This window comes from Elephas maximus, chromosome 14 (genome assembly GCF_024166365.1).
Source record: "Elephas maximus indicus isolate mEleMax1 chromosome 14, mEleMax1 primary haplotype, whole genome shotgun sequence".
In the NCBI taxonomy this organism is placed as follows: domain Eukaryota; kingdom Metazoa; phylum Chordata; class Mammalia; order Proboscidea; family Elephantidae; genus Elephas; species Elephas maximus.
Window position 1 is genome coordinate 18,350,779 of NC_064832.1, and position 17,228 is coordinate 18,368,006.

Here is a 17,228-nt window from a genome sequence, read left to right on the forward strand (position 1 = left end):
CATTTATCATGTGGCTGCTGACTGGTCCAGTTCTGAGGATTTTTCCTTTATGTTGAGGTGAAATCCATACCGAAGGCTCTGGTCTTTGATCTTCATCAATGAGTGCTTCAAGTCCTCTTCACTTTCAGCATGCAAGGTTGTGTAATCTGCGTATCCCAGGTTGTTAATGAGTCTTCCTTTAATCCTGATGCCCCATTCTTCTTCATATAGTCCAGCTTCTTACCTTATTTGCTTAGCATGCAAACTGAATAAACATGGTGAAAGGATACAACCCTGATGCACACCTTTCCTGACTTAAAATCACATAGTAGCCCCTTGTTCTATGCGAAGAACTGCCTCTTGGTCTAAGTACAGGTTCCTCATGAGCACAATTAAGTGTTCTGGAATTCTCATTCTTGGCAATGTTATCCATAATTTGTTATGATCCACATGGTCGAATGCCTTAGCATAGTCAATAAAACACAGGTAAACATCTTTCTAGTATTCTCTACTTTCAGCCAGGACCCATCTGACATCAGCAATGATACTCCTCCTTCCACATCCTCTTCTGAATCCGGCTGGAATTTCTGGAAGTTCCCAGTCGTTTATATACTGCTGTACCCGCTTTTGAAAGACCTTCAGCAAAATTTTACTTGTGTGTGATATTAATGATATTGTTCTATAATTTCCATACTTTTCTATCTCTTTTCTTTGGAATCAGTACAAATATGGACGTCTTTCAGTCAGTTGGCCAGGTAGCTGTCTTCCAAATTTCTTGGCACAGAAGAGTGAGCACTTCAGGCCTGCATCCATTGGAACATCTCAGCTGGTATTCCATCATTTCCTGGAGCCTTGTTTTTCACCAAGGCCTTCAGTGCAGCTTGGGTCTCTTCCTCCAGTACCATTGGTTCTTGATTATATGCCACCTCCTGAAATGGTTGAACGTCGACCAATCTTTTTGGTACAGTAACTCTGTGTATTCCTTCCATCTTCTTTTCATGCTTCCTGCATCATTTAATATTTTCCCTGTAGGACCCTTTAATATTGCAATCAAGGCTTGAATTTTTTCTTCAGTTCTTTCAACTTAAAAAATACTAAGCGTGTTCTTTCTTTTTTGTTTTTGAATTCCAAGTCTTCGCATATTTCATTCCAATACTTTGTCTTCTTAAGCCACGCTTTGAAATCTTTTGTTCAGCTCTTTTTATCTTTTCTTCTGCTTGCTTTAGGTACTCTACATTCAAGAGGAACTTTCAGCATCTCTTCAGACATCCATTTTGGCCTTTTCTTTCTTTTCTGTCTTTTCAATGACCTCTTTTTTATTTTTTATTTTGCATCATGCTTTAAGTGAAGGTTTACAAATCAAGTCAGTCTCTCACACAAAAATTTATATACACCTTGCTATACATCCTAGATACTCTCCCCCTAATGAGACAGCACACTCCTTCCCTTCACTCTCTTTTCATGTCCATTTGGCCAGCTTCTAACCCCCTCTGCCCTCTCATTTCCTCTTCAGACAGAAGCTGCCCACATAGTCTCATGTGCCTACTTGATCCAAGAAGCTCACTCTTCACCAGTATCATTCTCTATCCCATAGTCCGGTCTAATCCCTGTCCGAAGAGTTGGCTTTGGGAATGGTTCCTGTCTTGGGCTAACAGAAGGTCTGGGGACCATGACCTTGGGGGTCCTTATACTCTCAGTCAGACCATTAATTCTGGTCTTTTTACGAGAATTTGGCGTCTGCATCCCACTGCTCTTCTGCTCCCTCAGGGGTTCTCTGTTGTGTTCCCTGTCAGGGCAGTCATCAGTTGTAGCCAGGCACCATCTAGTTCTTCTGGTCTCAGGCTTATGTTGTCTGGGGTTTATGTGGTCCTTTCTGTCTCTTGGGCTCGACCTCTTGCTTTCTTCATGTATGATGTCCTCGATGTCATTCCACAACTCGTCTGGTCTGCAGTCATTAGTGTTCAATGGGTCATATCTATTCTTGAGGTGGTCTCTAGATTGAAGTGGAATATACTCAGGGTCATACTTTGGCCCTCGTGGACTTATTCTAATTTTCTTCAACTTCGACTTGCATGTGAACAATAGATGGTCTGTTCCTCAATCAGCCCCCGGCCTTGTTTTGAAGGACGAAATTGAGGTTTCCCATCATCTCTTTCCACAGATGAAGTTAATCTGATTCCTGTGTATTACATCTGGTGAGGTCATGTGTATACTTGTTGTTTATGTTGTCGAAAAAGGTATCTGTAACGAAGAAGTTGTTGGTCTTGCCAAATCCTATCATGCAATCTCAGACGTTGTTTCTACCACCAAGACCCTATTTTCCAACTACCAATTCGTCTTCTTTGTTTCCAACTTTTGCATTCCAGTGGTCAGTAATTATCAATGCATCTTGATCAACTTCAAACTGCAAAAGTTCGTAAAAGTCTTTAATTTCTCCATCTTTGGCCTTAGTGGCTGGTGCATAAATTTGAATAATAATCATATTAAGTAGTCTTCCATATAGATGTATGGATATTAATCATCGACAGAGCTGTATTTCAGGATAGATCTTCAAATGTTCTTTTTGATGATGAATGCAATGTCATTCCTCTTCAACTTGTCATTCTTAGCATAGTCGACTATATGATTGTCTGATTCAAAATGGCCAATTATCAGTCCATTTCAGCTCACTAATGCCCAGGATATCAATGTTTATGTGTTCCATTTCATTTTTGATGACTTTCAATTTTCCTAGATTCATACTTCATACATTCCACATTCCAGTTAGTAATGGATGTTTGCAGCTGTTTCTTATTTTGAGTCCTGCCACATCAGCAAATGAAGGTCCCGAAAGCTTCACTCCATCCACATCGTTAAGGCTGACTCTAGTTTGAGGAGGCAGCTCTCCCCCAATCGTATTTTGAGTGCCTTCCAACCTCAGGGGGCTCATCTTCTGGCACTGTATCAGACAATGTTCTGCTACTATTATTCGTAAGGTTTTCACTAGCCAGTTTTTTCAGAGGCAGACTGCCAGGGCCTTCTTCCAAGTCTGTCTTAGTCTGGAAGCTCAGCTGAAACCTGTCTACCAAGGCTTTAAGAATTTAAACAAATAAATGGCTTTAAGACTTTAAAAAAAAAATCACTTTTGCCATTAAATATACCTAATAAATATGACTGCTCTCCTGGATAGTGCCTTTTCATTTTAGTTTCTCAGCTGGGGTCACATTTGTCTTTTATAACCTTTCCTTCAGGAAAACTGGGATGCTGAAGAGCAGATTAAAAACCAGAATTTCCTCCCTTTGACTTAGTTTTTAATGGAACAGGAGTTGTAATGTAGTAGTTGGGACAAAACTGGAAGAGGACTAGGGAAGATATGATGTTAAAACTGATAAAGCTGTTGTGACACTTTGCCATATTCTAGTCAGACTTGGGCTATGAGACTCTTCCTGAGTCTGGAGGAAGTGAAACTCATGTTGAGTACTCATTAAAAATATAAATCCCCTTGTCCCTCCCCTGGAGACCCTGATTCATTAAGTCTTAAGTCAGGCTTGAAATCTGTATGTTACCCTGATGATTCTTCTGAGCCAGTGAGACTGAGAAACCCTGCATCAGGGCCATGCTGCTCACAGTCGGGTAAGCCCAACATCTGCGCCGCCCGGGACCCTGTCAGAATTGCAGCGTCTCAGGCCCTAATCCAAACTTGGTTGGTGGTTTGGAACCACCAGCAGCTCTGTAGGAGAAAGATGTTCAAGTCTGCTTCGGTAAAGATTACAGCCTAGGAGCAGGCAGTTCTACTCTGTCCTACAGTGCCACTATAAATCAGAATCAACTTGACAGCAAGGAGTTTGTTTCTTTTTGGTTTTAATACGGAGAATAATAGTACCTGTGCTAGTCTGGTAAGAAAACAAAAGAACAACAACAAGCATCTACCAAAATAACTAACCAATTGCAAAGAGTGGAGTGAATAAGAAAAAAGGAACACAGGAGAAACAGTAAAATAAAAGAAATATGGGACTTCGCATTGAAACATCCCTCTGCTATCTTCAATCATTGATAGTTCATACGTATCATGGGTCAGCAGAGAGTATCTCCCTAAATCTTCTCCTAAACCTTGCCCACTGCTCAAGTACTATTAATTTTCACATAATATAAAAATATTTTAAGTGTAAATAAAGAAATATTAAGGAAATACGAAGAACTACTATGAAAAAACCAGAGGCATCTCATGTGTGCTATGCAATAAGTACCGTATTTTTCCACATTTAAAAAACCATTTTGATTACTTCTGTGTTTTTTTTTTTTTTTTAAACACAGAAGCATATTTAGGGGTTAAATTCATTACCCAACTTAGCGTGAAAGAAAAATACACAGCTTCTAAAAATAAGCAGTTAATTTTTTAAAAACCAATTATTTTGTTTTTTCACGAAGTAAATTTATCCCCCAAAGTATAAAAAAAAAGTATAAGCTACCGTTAATTAAAGTCAGGAACTTCACATAAAAAAAAGCAATTCATGGATTGACTCACATCCACTTCAGAAGGTATGGCCAAATGACAAGGACTCCGCTTCCACATATCTACGCACTGAAAGATGAAAAATAGTATAAATGCTCTGAAAATTCAAGATGACGAAAGGCTTTTGCTATATTAATACGCTTCATTTAAAAATATATACTTACATTTCCTGCTTTAGAGATTTTGAGGTCATAATGCTGACCTGCTTTTCTTTCTTTTCTTTTTTGTAAGAAATCAAGTAATTTTAGCTGTGGAGGAGGTGGGCAATGAGACAGATCCTGCTGCCGATTGAGAGAGGATCTAGAATACCTCTTGAAACACCTGTAATATTAAGAAATTTGAACTAAACAAACCTTTTAAAAGAAACTCATAATATGTATTGGTCTAACCAGTGAGCACTGAATATTTAATGGAATTACAAAAAATATATAGAACACTACCACATGACAAGCAGGGTCCCAGACACTGTTGAAATAACAATGAACAGGCATAAAATCCCTGCTGCCATGGAGCTGGAACCCTGTTGGCACAGTGGTTAAGAGCTCGGCTGCTAACCAAATAGTCAGCAGTTCAAATCCACCAGGGGTTCCTTGAAAACCCTATGGGGCAGTTCTACTCTAACCTGTAGGGTCACTATGAGTCGGAATTGACTCAACGGCAATGGATTTGAGCTTTGGGCAATGAAGCTGATACTCGGGGCAGGGCTGGGGGAGAGACAGACATTCCCAAGTAAACAGGTAATTTCAGATAGCAATAAGCTTTTCCGAAAAAAAAGAGGGTACTGTAGTAAATTACAGGGATGGCAACATTCAGGAAGGCAAGCAGGGTGGGAGGAAAGGAAAACAAAGGACTCTGAGCAGAAATGACATGTGAGCTGAGCAGAAATGATGAGAACAAAGAAGCCATGGGAAAATCAGGGAATGAGTGCGTGAAGTAAATAAGAATTTAAAAAAGTGCTGAGGCAAGAACGAACTCTTTTTCAAAAACAGAAAAGTGTAGGTACGATCCATGTGCCAGAGTCCATACACTAGGAGATGAGGTAGAGAGCAAGGCAGGAAACCTTCCAAGTCACGACAGAGTGCTTAAGTTCAAACTGAAGGCAGTGGGATGCTTTCAGAGGAATTTGAGCAACAGGGTGGCAAGATCTGGTTTGAAGTTTTTTTTTTTTTTTAATAATTTTTATTGTGCTTTAAGTGCAAGTTTATAAACCAAGCCAGTCTCTCACACAAAAACCCATATATACCTTCCTACACACTCCCAATTACTCTCCCCCTAATGAGACAGCCTGCTCTCCCTCCACTCTCTCTTTTCCTGTCCTTTTTGCCAGCTTCTAACCCCCTCTACCCTCTCATCTCCCCTCCAGGCAGGCGATGCCAACATAGTCTCAAGTGTCCCCCTGATCCAAGAAGCTCACTCCTCACCAGCATCCCTCTCCAACCCATTGTCCAGTCCAATCCATGTCTGAAGAGTTGGCTTCGGGAATGGTTCCTGTCCTGGGCCAACAGAAAGTCTGGGGGCCATGACCACTGGGGTCCCTCTAGTCTCAGTCAGACCATTAAGTCTGGTCTTATGAGAATTTGGGGTCTGCATCCCGGTGCTCTCCTGTTCCCTCAGGGGTTCTCTGTTGTGTTCCCTGTCTGGGTAGTCAACAGTTGTAGCTGGGCACCATCTAGTTCTTCTGGTCTCAGGATGGTGTAGTCTCTGGTTCATGTGGCCCTTTCTGTATCCTGGGCTCGTAATCACCTTGTATCCTTGGTGTTCTTCATTCTCCTTTGATCCAGGTGGGTTGAGACTCATTGATGCATCTTAGACGGCGGTTTCCTAGCATTTAAGACCCCAGACGCCACTCTTTGAAGTGGGACGCAGAATGTTTTGTTAATAGATTTTATTACGCCGATTCACTTCGATGTCCCCCGAAACCATGGTTCCCAAACCCCTGCCCCTGCTACGATGGCCTTCGAAGCATTCAGTTTATTCAGGAAACTTCTTTGCTTTTGGTTCAGTCCAGTTGTGCTGACCTCCCCTGTATTGTGTGCGTCTTTCCCTTTACAAGTAGTTCTTATCTACTATCTAATTAGTGATTACGCCCCCCCACCCTTCCTCCCTCCCCCCTCTCGTAACCACAAGAGAACGTTTTCTTCTCAATTTAAACTCTTTCCCAAGTTCTTATACTAGCGGTCTTATACAATATTTGTCCTTTTGCAACTAATTTCACTCAGCATAATGCCTTCCAGGTTCCTCCATTTTAGGAAATGTTTCACAGGTTCCTCACTGTTCTTTATCGATGCATAGTATTCCATTCTGTCAATATACCATAATTTATTTATCCTTCATCCGTTGATGGGCACCTTGGTTGCTTCCACCTTTTTGCTATTCTAAACAGTGCTGCAATAAACGTAGGTGTTCTTGTAAAGGCTCTTATTTCTCTAGGATATATCCCAAGGGGTGGGATTGCTGGATCCTATGGTTGTTCTATTTCTAGCTTTTTAAGGAAGCACCAAATCGATTTTCAAAGTGGTTGTACTATTTTACATTCCCACCAGCAGTGTGGAAGTGTTTCAATCTCTCCACAGCCTCTCCAACATTGATTATTTTGTGTTTTTTGGATTAATGCCAGCCTTGTTGGAGTGAGATGAAATCTCATTGTACTTTTGATCTGAATTTCTCTAATGTCTAACGATCGTGAACATTTCCTCATGTATCTGTTAGCTACCTGAATGTCTGAAGTGTCTATTCATATCTTTTGCCCATTTTTTAATAAGATTATTTGTCTTTCTGTAGTTGAGTTTTTGCAGTATCATGTAGATTTTAGAGATCAGACGCTGATCAGAAATGTCATAGCTAAAAACTTTTTCCCTGTCTGTAGGTGGTCTTTTTACTCTTTTGGTGAAGTCTTTGGATGAGCATAAGTGTTTGATTTTTAGGAGTTCCCAGTTATCTCGCTTTTCTTCTGCATTCTTAATAATATTTTGTACACTGGAAATCCTGGTGGCATAGTGGTTAAGTGCTACAGCTGCTAACCAAAAGGGTGGCAGTTCGAATCCACCAGGCGCTCCTCGGAAACTCTATGGGGCAGTTCTACTCTGCCCTATAAGGTCGCTATGGGTCGGAATCGACTCGACGGCACTGGGTTTGGTTTTGGTTTTTGGTATACTGTTTATGCCATGTATTAGGGCTCCTAACGTTGCCCCTATTTTTTCTGCCATGATCTTTATTGTTTTAGATTTTATATTTAGGTCTTTGATCCATTCTGAGTTAGTTTTTGTACATGGGTTTCATTTTTTTGCACACGGATATCCAGTCATGCCAGCACCATTTGTTATAAAGACTCTCTTTTCCCCATTTAACTGTTTTGGGGCCTTTGTCAAATACCAACTGCTCATATGTGGATGGATTTATGTCTGGATTCTCTATCCTGTTCCACTGGTCCATGTATCTGTTGTTGTACCAGTACCAGACTCTTTCGACTACTGTGGTGGTATAATAGGTTCTAAAATCAGGTAAAGTAACGCCTCCCACTTTGTTCTTCTTTTTCAGTAATGCCTTATTTATCTGGGGCCTCTTTCCCTCCCACATGAAGTTGGTGGTTTGTTTCTCCATCTCATTAAAGAATGTCATTGGGATTTGGATGGGAATTGCATTAAGTATTTTTTTTATAGATTGCTTTTGGTAGAACATTTTTATAACGTTAAGTCTTCCTATCCGTGAGCAAGGTATGTTTTCCACTTCTGTAAGCCTCTTCTGGTTTCCTGCAGAAGCGTAGTGTAGCTTTCTTTGTATAAGTCTTTTACACCTCTGGTAAGATTTATTCCTAAGTATTTTATCTTCTTGGGGGCTATTGTAAATGACATTGATTTGGTGATTTCCCCTTCAATGTTTTTTTTTTGTTGGCGTAGAGGAATCCAACTGATTTTTGTATGTTTATCTTGTATCCTGATACTCTGCTTAACCCTTCTATTGGTTTCAGTAGTTTTCTGGAGGATTCCTTGGGGTTTTCTGTGTATAAGATCATGTCATTTGCAAAAAGATACTTTTACTTCTTCCTTGCCAACCTGGATGCCCTTTATTTCGTTATCTAGCCTAATTGCTCTGGCTAGGACCTCCAGTACAATGTTGAATAAGAGCGGTGATAAAGGGCATCCTTGTCTGGTTCCCGATATCAGTGGGAATGCTTTCAGGCTTTCTCCATTTAGGGTGATGTCGGCTGTTGGCTTTGTATAAATGCCCTTTATTATGTTGAGGAATTCTCCTTCTATTCCTATTTTGCTGAGAGTTTTTATCATGAATGAGTGTTGAACTTTGTCAAATACCTTTTCTGCATCAATTCATAAAACCATGTGCTTCTTGTCTTTTATTTATGTGGTGGATTACATTAATTGTTTTCCTAATGTTGAACCATGCATCCCTGCATCCCTGGTATGAATCCCATGTGGTCATGATGAATTATTTTTTTTTGGTATGTTGTTGCATTCTGTTGGCTAGAATTTTGTTGAGGATTTTTGCATCTACATTCATGAGGAATATAGGTCTATAATTTTCTTTTCTTGTGGTGTCCCTACCTGGTTTTGGTATCAGGGATATGGTGGCTTCAGAGAATGAGTTTGGTGGTATTCCGTCCTTTTCTATGCTCTGAAATACCTTTAGTAGTAGTGGTGTTAACTCTTCTCTGAAAGTTTGGTAGAACTCTGCAGTGAAGCCACCTGGACCAGGGCTTTTTTTTGTTGGGCATTTTTTGATTACCTTTTCAATCTCTTCTTTTGTTATGGGTCTATTTAGTTGTTCTACCTCTGTTTGTGTTAGTTTCGGTATGTAGTGTGTTTCTAGGAATACATCCATTTCTTCTAGGTTTTCGAATTTGTTTGAGTACAGTTTTTCATTGTAATCTCTCAGGATTCTTTTAATTTCAGTTGGGTCTGCTGTAATATCGCCCATCTCATTTCTTATTCAGGTTATTTGCTTCCTCTCCTGTTTTTCTTTTGTCGGTTTGGCCAGTAGTTTATCAATTTTGTTGATTTTTTCAAAAAACCAGCTTTTGGTCTTATTAATTCAATTGTTTTTGTTTTCTATTTCATTTAGTTCAGCTCTCATTTTTATTATTTGTTTTCTTCTGGTGCCTGTGGGTTTCTTTTGTTGCTCTCTATTTGTTCAAGTTGTAGGGATAATTCTTTGATTTTGCCCTTTCTTCTTGTTGTATGTATGCATTTATTGATATAAATTGGCCTCTGAGCACTGCTTTTGCTGTGTCCCAAAGGTTCTGATAGGAAGTGTTTCCATTCTCATTCGATTCTCTGAATTTTTTTATTCCATCATTAATGTCTTCCATAATCCAGTCTTCTCTGAGCAGGGTGTTGTTCAGTTTCCAAGTGTTTGATTTCTTTTCCCTGCTTTTCCTGTTATTGATTTCCACTTTTATGGCCTTATGGTCAGAGAAGATGCTTTGTAATATTTCAATGTTTTGGATTCTGCTAAGGCTTGCTTTATGACCTAATATGTGGTCTATTCTAGAGAATGTTCCCTGTGCACTAGAAAAGAAAGTATACTTGGTTGCTGTTGGGTGGATTGTTCTGTGTATGTCTATGTGGTCAAGTTGGTTGGTTGTGGTATTTACATCTTACATGTCTTTACTGAGCTGCTTTCTGGATGTCCTGCTCTTCACGAAAAGTGGTATGTTGAAGTCTCCTACTACTATTGTGGAGCTGTCTATCTCACTTTTCAATGCTGATAGAGTTTTTATGTATCTTGCAGCCCTCTCATTGGGTGCATAAATATTTAATAGGGTTATATCTTCTGGGTGTATTGTCTGGTTTAAAGTTTTGAAAAAAAATTACTCTGGTTGCTTATGTGGCAAACAGACTGGAAGGGAGCCAAGGTAGAAGCAGGAAGACCAGTTAGGAGTTTTTTACAAAAGTCAAGATGAAGGTAGCAGTGGTTTGGACTAAAGTATTGGCAGTGGGGATGGAGAGACTTCATAGGACTGCTGATGAACCCTATATAGACTTCTTTTACTCTTTCCAAAACTGTACCTTTTCCTCAGCACAGTCTAAAGTATAAAATTTAGAAAATAGATAGGTTTTCTGAGCTCCTTCAAATCCAAAGAAGATCTGAATGGGCAACCCAAATAATTATTTAAAGATTACTTAATGATAAGTTAACTACAACTGCAATCCAAATTAATATGTATTGTTTCATTTATTATATAGAAGACATAGGTAGCTAAAACATTTAAGACACAATTATCATACTATAAAAAGATAATTTATAACCTGACTTCTAAAGCTGGATCGTGTTTTCCCAAACCTAAAAAACTATTATGATCTCCATTAAAGTAACATTTCCAAAAATTATCCTTTCTCTTCCTACTTTTTACCTCTTCTTAGCCACTGCCTTTTTGGTGAACAGATTATAAACTTACAGAAAGTTTGCTCTGTAAAAGACTGCAGAGTAGGCATCACTTCAACATTAAGCAGAGAGTATTCAAAAATCACAATACTCACAGAAAAGAAAAATACATATATAAACAAACAAAAAAAAAAAGGGCAATTAAACTTTGGAAGGAAAAAAAAATGAACAGAAAAACTAAGCTACTTGTCAAAGGGACATCTTTTTGTTCCCTGATCGACAAAGGCAATTACCGTCTCAGTGGGCGTGTGTTCATCTTCTGCTTGTTATAGAGCAGTCTGTTTGCAGTGCAGGCTACTGCTACAGATGGGTCAAGACACAGTGGTTCCGCTGTAGCCAAGATCAGCTGGCTCTCAAGCAACAGTTTGTCTTCCTGAAATGTGTAAGAGCGTTATCAACAGCAGATTTAAGGGCTTCAAATATGAAACTATACATAAAACTTAACCTGAAAAATATTCCTTAGAACTTTGCTAAAGCCAACAGTAAAACATTATAGCTCAAGTTCTAACTTTAGTACATAAACTTAAGCAGCTGGATAGCATACGGAACCTTCTAATGAAAACCCAGTAATTTGTATAGTATGCTAAATGGTCAAACAGTAAGACTGCCTATTCATCAAATAAATATTTACCAAGCACCTACTGTGAGTTAGAGATAAAACAGTGAGCAAAACTGGTAAAATCCTCTGTCCCCACAAAGCTTAGAGGCTCATGATGGATCACAGCACTTTTTCTCAGTAACTGAGAGATAATGGTCACATTCTATGCTCTGCTTACCTATGTTACATGATTAAAAAAGACTACACTAATACTACAAAATTTAACATACTGAATTCCAAAGTGTGTACAGGGTTTTTACTGGCATTCTATAACTTTACTGAATTTTGTTATTTTGCTTAACCCTTGAAATATTTTAATACTTATAACTGTATTTCTAAATAATATTTTATTGTGTTTTTGGTGAAGATTTACACAGCAGTTCAGGTTCCCGTTCAACAATTTCTACACAAATTATTCAGTGACATTGGTTATATTCTTCACAGTGTGTGAACTTTCTCAGTATTTTCCTTCTGGTTGTTCCACTTACAACTTCCTAAAGGTCAAATGAGTTAATTAATAGTGTTCCTGAACTGGAATGTTTGCAAAACAACCTGTTTCTTTCAATAATTTTATTTAACTTCCTATTATGGAAAATTTCAAATATACACAAAAGTAGAAGGAAAAATGTAATGACCCCCATGTACCCACTTATAAAAAAAAAAAAAAAACTCGTCACTGTCAAGTTGACTCCAACTCATAGCGACCCTACAGGTCAGAGTAAAACTGCCCCAGAGGGTTTCCAAGGAGCGGTTGGTGGATTTGAACTGCTGGCCTTTTGGTTAGCAGCCAAGCTCTTAACCACCATGCTACCAGGGTTCCGTGTACCCAACATCCAATTTAATTTAACTGCTGCTCCCAGAAAATTCTTGGTTGTTCATTTTGCTGGAGTAAATCTAAAATACATCCCAGACATATTATGCCTGGAAACGTTTCAGTAAGACTTGCTAACTGATAAGAAACTCTAACATCCAGTCCAGATAAAATTCCCCCCCAATGTCTCAAAAGTATATTTCTAGTTGGTTGTTTGAATTCAAACTCAAACAAAAACCTGTTATTTTCGAGTAGGTACTGACTCATAGCAGCCCTACAGGACAGAGTAGAACTGCCCCCACAAGGCTTCTAAGGTGCAGATGGTATATTTGAACTGCTGACCTTACAGGGCATACAGATTACATTCGGTTATTGTATCTCTTAAGTATCTTTTTATTCTGAAACAATCACTTCTTCCCCTGTCCCTGTTACTTCTTTTCTCAGGCCAACGATTTGCTGGATTTGGCTAAGTGGTACCTCAAGGTGTCATTTAACTGGATCTTTTATTTCCTACGTTCCCTATAAGCTTTTATTGAGATCTAGAGGCTTGATTTAATTCAGGTTTTATTATTTGAAGATAAGAATTCTTTAGAGGTACTGTTGTGTGCTTTCTTCTGGATCACTGCAGGGGGGCACACAGTGATGGACCATCCCACTTTTGGATAAGTAGGCTTAGTTACCTGATGTCTGTACTACAAAATTTCCCACGGCAGGGTGGTTTCCCATGAGCCTTTCATCTAATGGTTTTCACGTCTATGAATGACTCCTATCTAGACTCAGTATTTTATTAAGAGCACCAAATTGATAATTTTGTTTTAATTCTATCAGTTCTTTTGTAGCCATTAGCAGGAATTTTTCTCAAGACTTTTTCCTCAGTTACTACTTGGTTATCTAAAATACAGGTCATACTGTATTTTACAAGATGATAAAATGGGAAATATTTACAGTATTATATAAACAGTATGATAAAATAGAAAAGGTAAAATAAATGCCATGTTCTCTCCCTTTATTTATCGACTTTCAGAAGGGACTGGTGCAACTCCAATAGTAAACAATGAGTTAGTTTAATATTTTTCCAAAAGCTTTTAACCTTCTTTTACAGGAAAAAACATTTATAGTCAAAACCAAAACAGAACACTTGATACTTATTAATGAACTAAGTCTTTGTATTTGACAGAGAAGATAATTTTCATTATTGATGTTTTCTTTGGTTTAGTAATGATTAGTCTCTAAATACAGAAGTCAATGCTCTCGTGAGTGGGCACATTATATATATTGGCCAGAACTGAAGGGTTAACTGGCTATTTCTACAGGAAAGAGAGGTTTTCCCATACCAGGCAACCAGCATGAATGACAATGAGACAGACTAGGCCTGTGTTAGAATCCTGGGTGACAGAAAATCATGATCTGTTTGGATCCACGGTACAACAAACAAAATATCTCTCTTCTGTTTGGGAGGTGATAAAAAACTAACTTTCACATATGGTGGATCAGGTCAGCCTGACTTTGCTTCACTGGGACTGGAGTTCCTCGAGGGATTAAAGCCATGAACAAAGAGGCCCTTGACTTCTGAAGCTCAGGAAGGAACTCCATATCACTTTTCACAAAAGGTGTCTAACTTTACTGGTTAATAAAAAGATAAGTGGAAAGAATCTTTTGCTTAACATAATGATAATTACTGCTTCATCCTGTATTTGCCTGTTTGGGATTAAAAAACAAAAACAACTAACCTGTGTCCATTTATGGTTATCACTTGTTATTGAATGTACATCACATACTAAAGTCTAGAAAAAATAAAAAATTTAAAAGCACATTAATGTATAGACACAAACATATGAATAGTTAGTAAATAAAACCACAACTAAAATATAAAATAATACTTCTTAGTTTAACATTTCTTACCTGCATTGTTGGACGTAAAAGAATATGCCTACTTTGGTAACCAGGAGATTTCATGTTACTGGATTGCCTGTAATCACGTATTTCTGCTATGACACATCCACAATGAAAAATATTAACCTGTTTTGAGTGAAAACATTTAAGTGAATGCCACTTTTTGAAAGCTAAGTAAGAAGATTTGGGTAAAGTGGTTCAGGTTCTTTAAACTCTAATGCAGGATTTCTGGCTATTCATATACTCTGAAATTGATTTCCTTAGTGGATTTACTACTGCATAAACCAGCTAAGAAAAGCTGTTTTATGGTTTTTACTACGGCTGAAGTAGAAATTTAAAATTGTTGAATGATTTCTAGTTACAAAAATGTTATGTACTATTAAATGTCACATATCACTGCCATTGCTGTTCTGCTAAAGCTCACTAGTTCCTGGTTGCACTTTGCCAATTTTGTCCGTGTTGTAAAACTTGTCACTGTTACATTCTGCCAATCAACCTTACCAGAATTTTGGCTTTTGGATATAACTTCAGTATTTCTCCTACTAAATTTTCCAGAAATAAAGATTTAGACTTTATTAAGAAGAGGAGGGAAGATAACTCTAAATTCAAATAATAACCTTCCACTTAAAAAAATATTGTTTTCTAGTCCTTTTTCTAAGGAGCCCTGGTGGTGCAGTGGTTAAGTGCTTGGCTGCTAAATGAAAGGTCAGCAGTGAGAACCCACCAGCTGCTCAGTGGGAGAAGGATAAGGCAGTCTGCTTCTGTAAAGATTACAGCCTTGGAAACCCTACAGGGCAGTTTTACTCTGTCCTACAGGGTCACTATGAGTTGGAGCTGACTCAACGGCAACACGGATTAAGTCCTTTTTCTAAGTCCAAAACTAAGAACCCCCGTTACTTAAGTCATACCGATTATCACTTGCCATAGTCACTCACAATATTGTTTTTTAACCCATTCAGAACTTTCAGTGGGTACTGTAACCTTTGTGTTATTATTCTTATACTAATACATATTCTGTATTTTTTATACTCATTGTTTTAAACAAACATTTATTGACTAACTGCAATGTTCACTATCCAAGAAGCTTCAGGATATAGTGGTGAGCCAATATTTGCTCTCACTGTGGGAAGACAGGCAATGAATACGTAAACAAATAAAATACTTTTAGATAGTGATGAATGCTATAAAGAAAATAAAACAGAGGGTCAAATCTGGACTGGATGCTCAGGTAAGAACCTCTCTAAGGAAGTAACACTTCATCTGAGACCCAAATCAAAAGAAAGGGCCAGCCACCTGGGACAGATCAATTCATACAGAAGGAATAGGAGGTGAGGCCTAAAGGGAAGAAATAAGCTTCGTTCCCTGTCCAACTTTCACATTGATATGATGCAACTGAAACACCATGGCTTGGGTGGAGCACCTTAGCCCTCCAGGTGACATCTTTGCTTTTCAACACTTTAAAGAGGTCCTTTGCAGCATTATTTACCCAATGCCTTGCATCTTTTGATTTCCTGACTGCTGCTTCCAATGGGTGTTGATCGTGGATCCAAATAAAATGAAATCCTTGACAACTTCATCTTTTCTCCGTTTATCATGATGTTGCTTATTGGTCCAGTTGTGAGGATTTTGGTTTTCTTTACGTTGAGGTGTAATCCATACTGAAGGATGTGGTCTTTGATCTTCATCACTAAGTGCTTCGAGTCCTCTTCACTTTCAGCAAGCAAGGTTGTGTCATCTGCATAACGCAGATTGTTAATGAGTCTTCCTCCAATCCTGATGCCCCGTTCTTCTTCATATAGTCCAGCTTCTCCAACTATTTGCTCAGTATACAGATTGAATAGGTATGGTTAAAGAATACAAACCTGACGCACAGTTTCCTAACCTGAAACCGCACAGCATCCCCTTGTTCTGTTCGAAGAACTGCCCCTTGATCATACAGGTTCCTCATGACCAAAATTAAGTGTTCTGGAATTCCCATTCTTCACGATGCTATCCATAATTTGTTATGATCCACACAGTCAATAAAACACAGGTAAACATCCTTCTAATATTCCCTGCTTTCAGCCAGGATCCATCTGCCATCAGCAGTGATATCCCTGGTTCCACATCCTCTTCTGAATCCGGCCTGAGTTTCTGGCAGTTCCCTGTCAATACACTGCTGCAGCCGCTTTTCAATGATCTTCAGCAATATTTTGCTTGCGTGTGATGGTAACGATACTTTTATAACTTCCACATTCGGTCCGATCACCTTTCTTGGCAATAGCCATAAATATGGATCTCTTCCAGTTGGCTGGCCAGGTAGCTGTCTTCCAGATTTCTTGGCATAGACGAATGAGCGCTTCCAGTGCTGCATCTGTTCGTTGAAACACCTCAACTGATACTCCATCAATTCCTGGAGCCTTGTTTTACGCCAATGCCTTCAGTGAAGCTTGGACTTTTTCCTTAAGTACCATCGGTTCCTGATCACATGCTACCTCCTGCAATGGTCGAAGGTGACTAAATCTTTTTGGTATAATGACTTTGTATTCCTTTCATCTTCTTTTGAGCTTTCTGCGTCATTTTTTATTTTCCCCATAGAATCCTTTACTATCGCAACTTGAGGCTTGAATTTTTTCTTCAGTTCTTTCAGCTTGAGAAATGCCAAGCATGTTCTTCCCTTTTGGTTTTCTATCTCCGGCTCTTTGCACATGTCATTATAATACTTAGTCTTCTCAAGCTGCCCTTTGAAATCTTCTGTTCAGTTCTTTTATGATTTCTTCCTTTTTGCTTTAGCTGCTTGACGTTCGAGAGCAAGTTTCAGAGTCTCCTCTGACATCCACCTTGGTCTTTCTTTCTTTCCTGTCTTTTCAATGACCTCTTGCTTTCTTCACGTATGATGTCCTTGATGTTATTCTGGAACTCGTCTGGTGTTCAGTCGTTAGTGTTCAACACGTCAAATCTATTCTTTAGTTGGTCTCCAAATTCAGATGGGATACACTCAAGATCTTATTTTGGCTTTCGTGGACCTGCTCTGATTTTCTTCACTTTCAACTTGAACTTGCACATGAGCAACAGAT

The 17,228-nt window shown here is 38.7% G+C and overlaps 1 protein-coding gene across 19 annotated transcripts in view; it reads right to left on the minus strand.

The window, feature by feature from the left end:
- SUPT20H (SPT20 homolog, SAGA complex component) overlaps positions 1 to 17,228 on the minus strand; it is a 55,449-nt gene that overhangs the window by 25,147 nt on the left and 13,074 nt on the right. For all 19 annotated transcript variants that reach the window (XM_049853169.1, XM_049853177.1, XM_049853172.1 and 16 more), the window contains 5 exons: positions 14,182 to 14,298; positions 14,010 to 14,063; positions 11,104 to 11,243; positions 4,636 to 4,792; positions 4,484 to 4,540 (listed from right to left, as the gene is read on the minus strand). In XM_049853169.1, the coding sequence (XP_049709126.1) occupies positions 4,484 to 4,540; positions 4,636 to 4,792; positions 11,104 to 11,243; positions 14,010 to 14,063; positions 14,182 to 14,298 (525 nt within the window). The remainder of the gene's footprint in view (positions 1 to 4,483; positions 4,541 to 4,635; positions 4,793 to 11,103; positions 11,244 to 14,009; positions 14,064 to 14,181; positions 14,299 to 17,228) is intronic.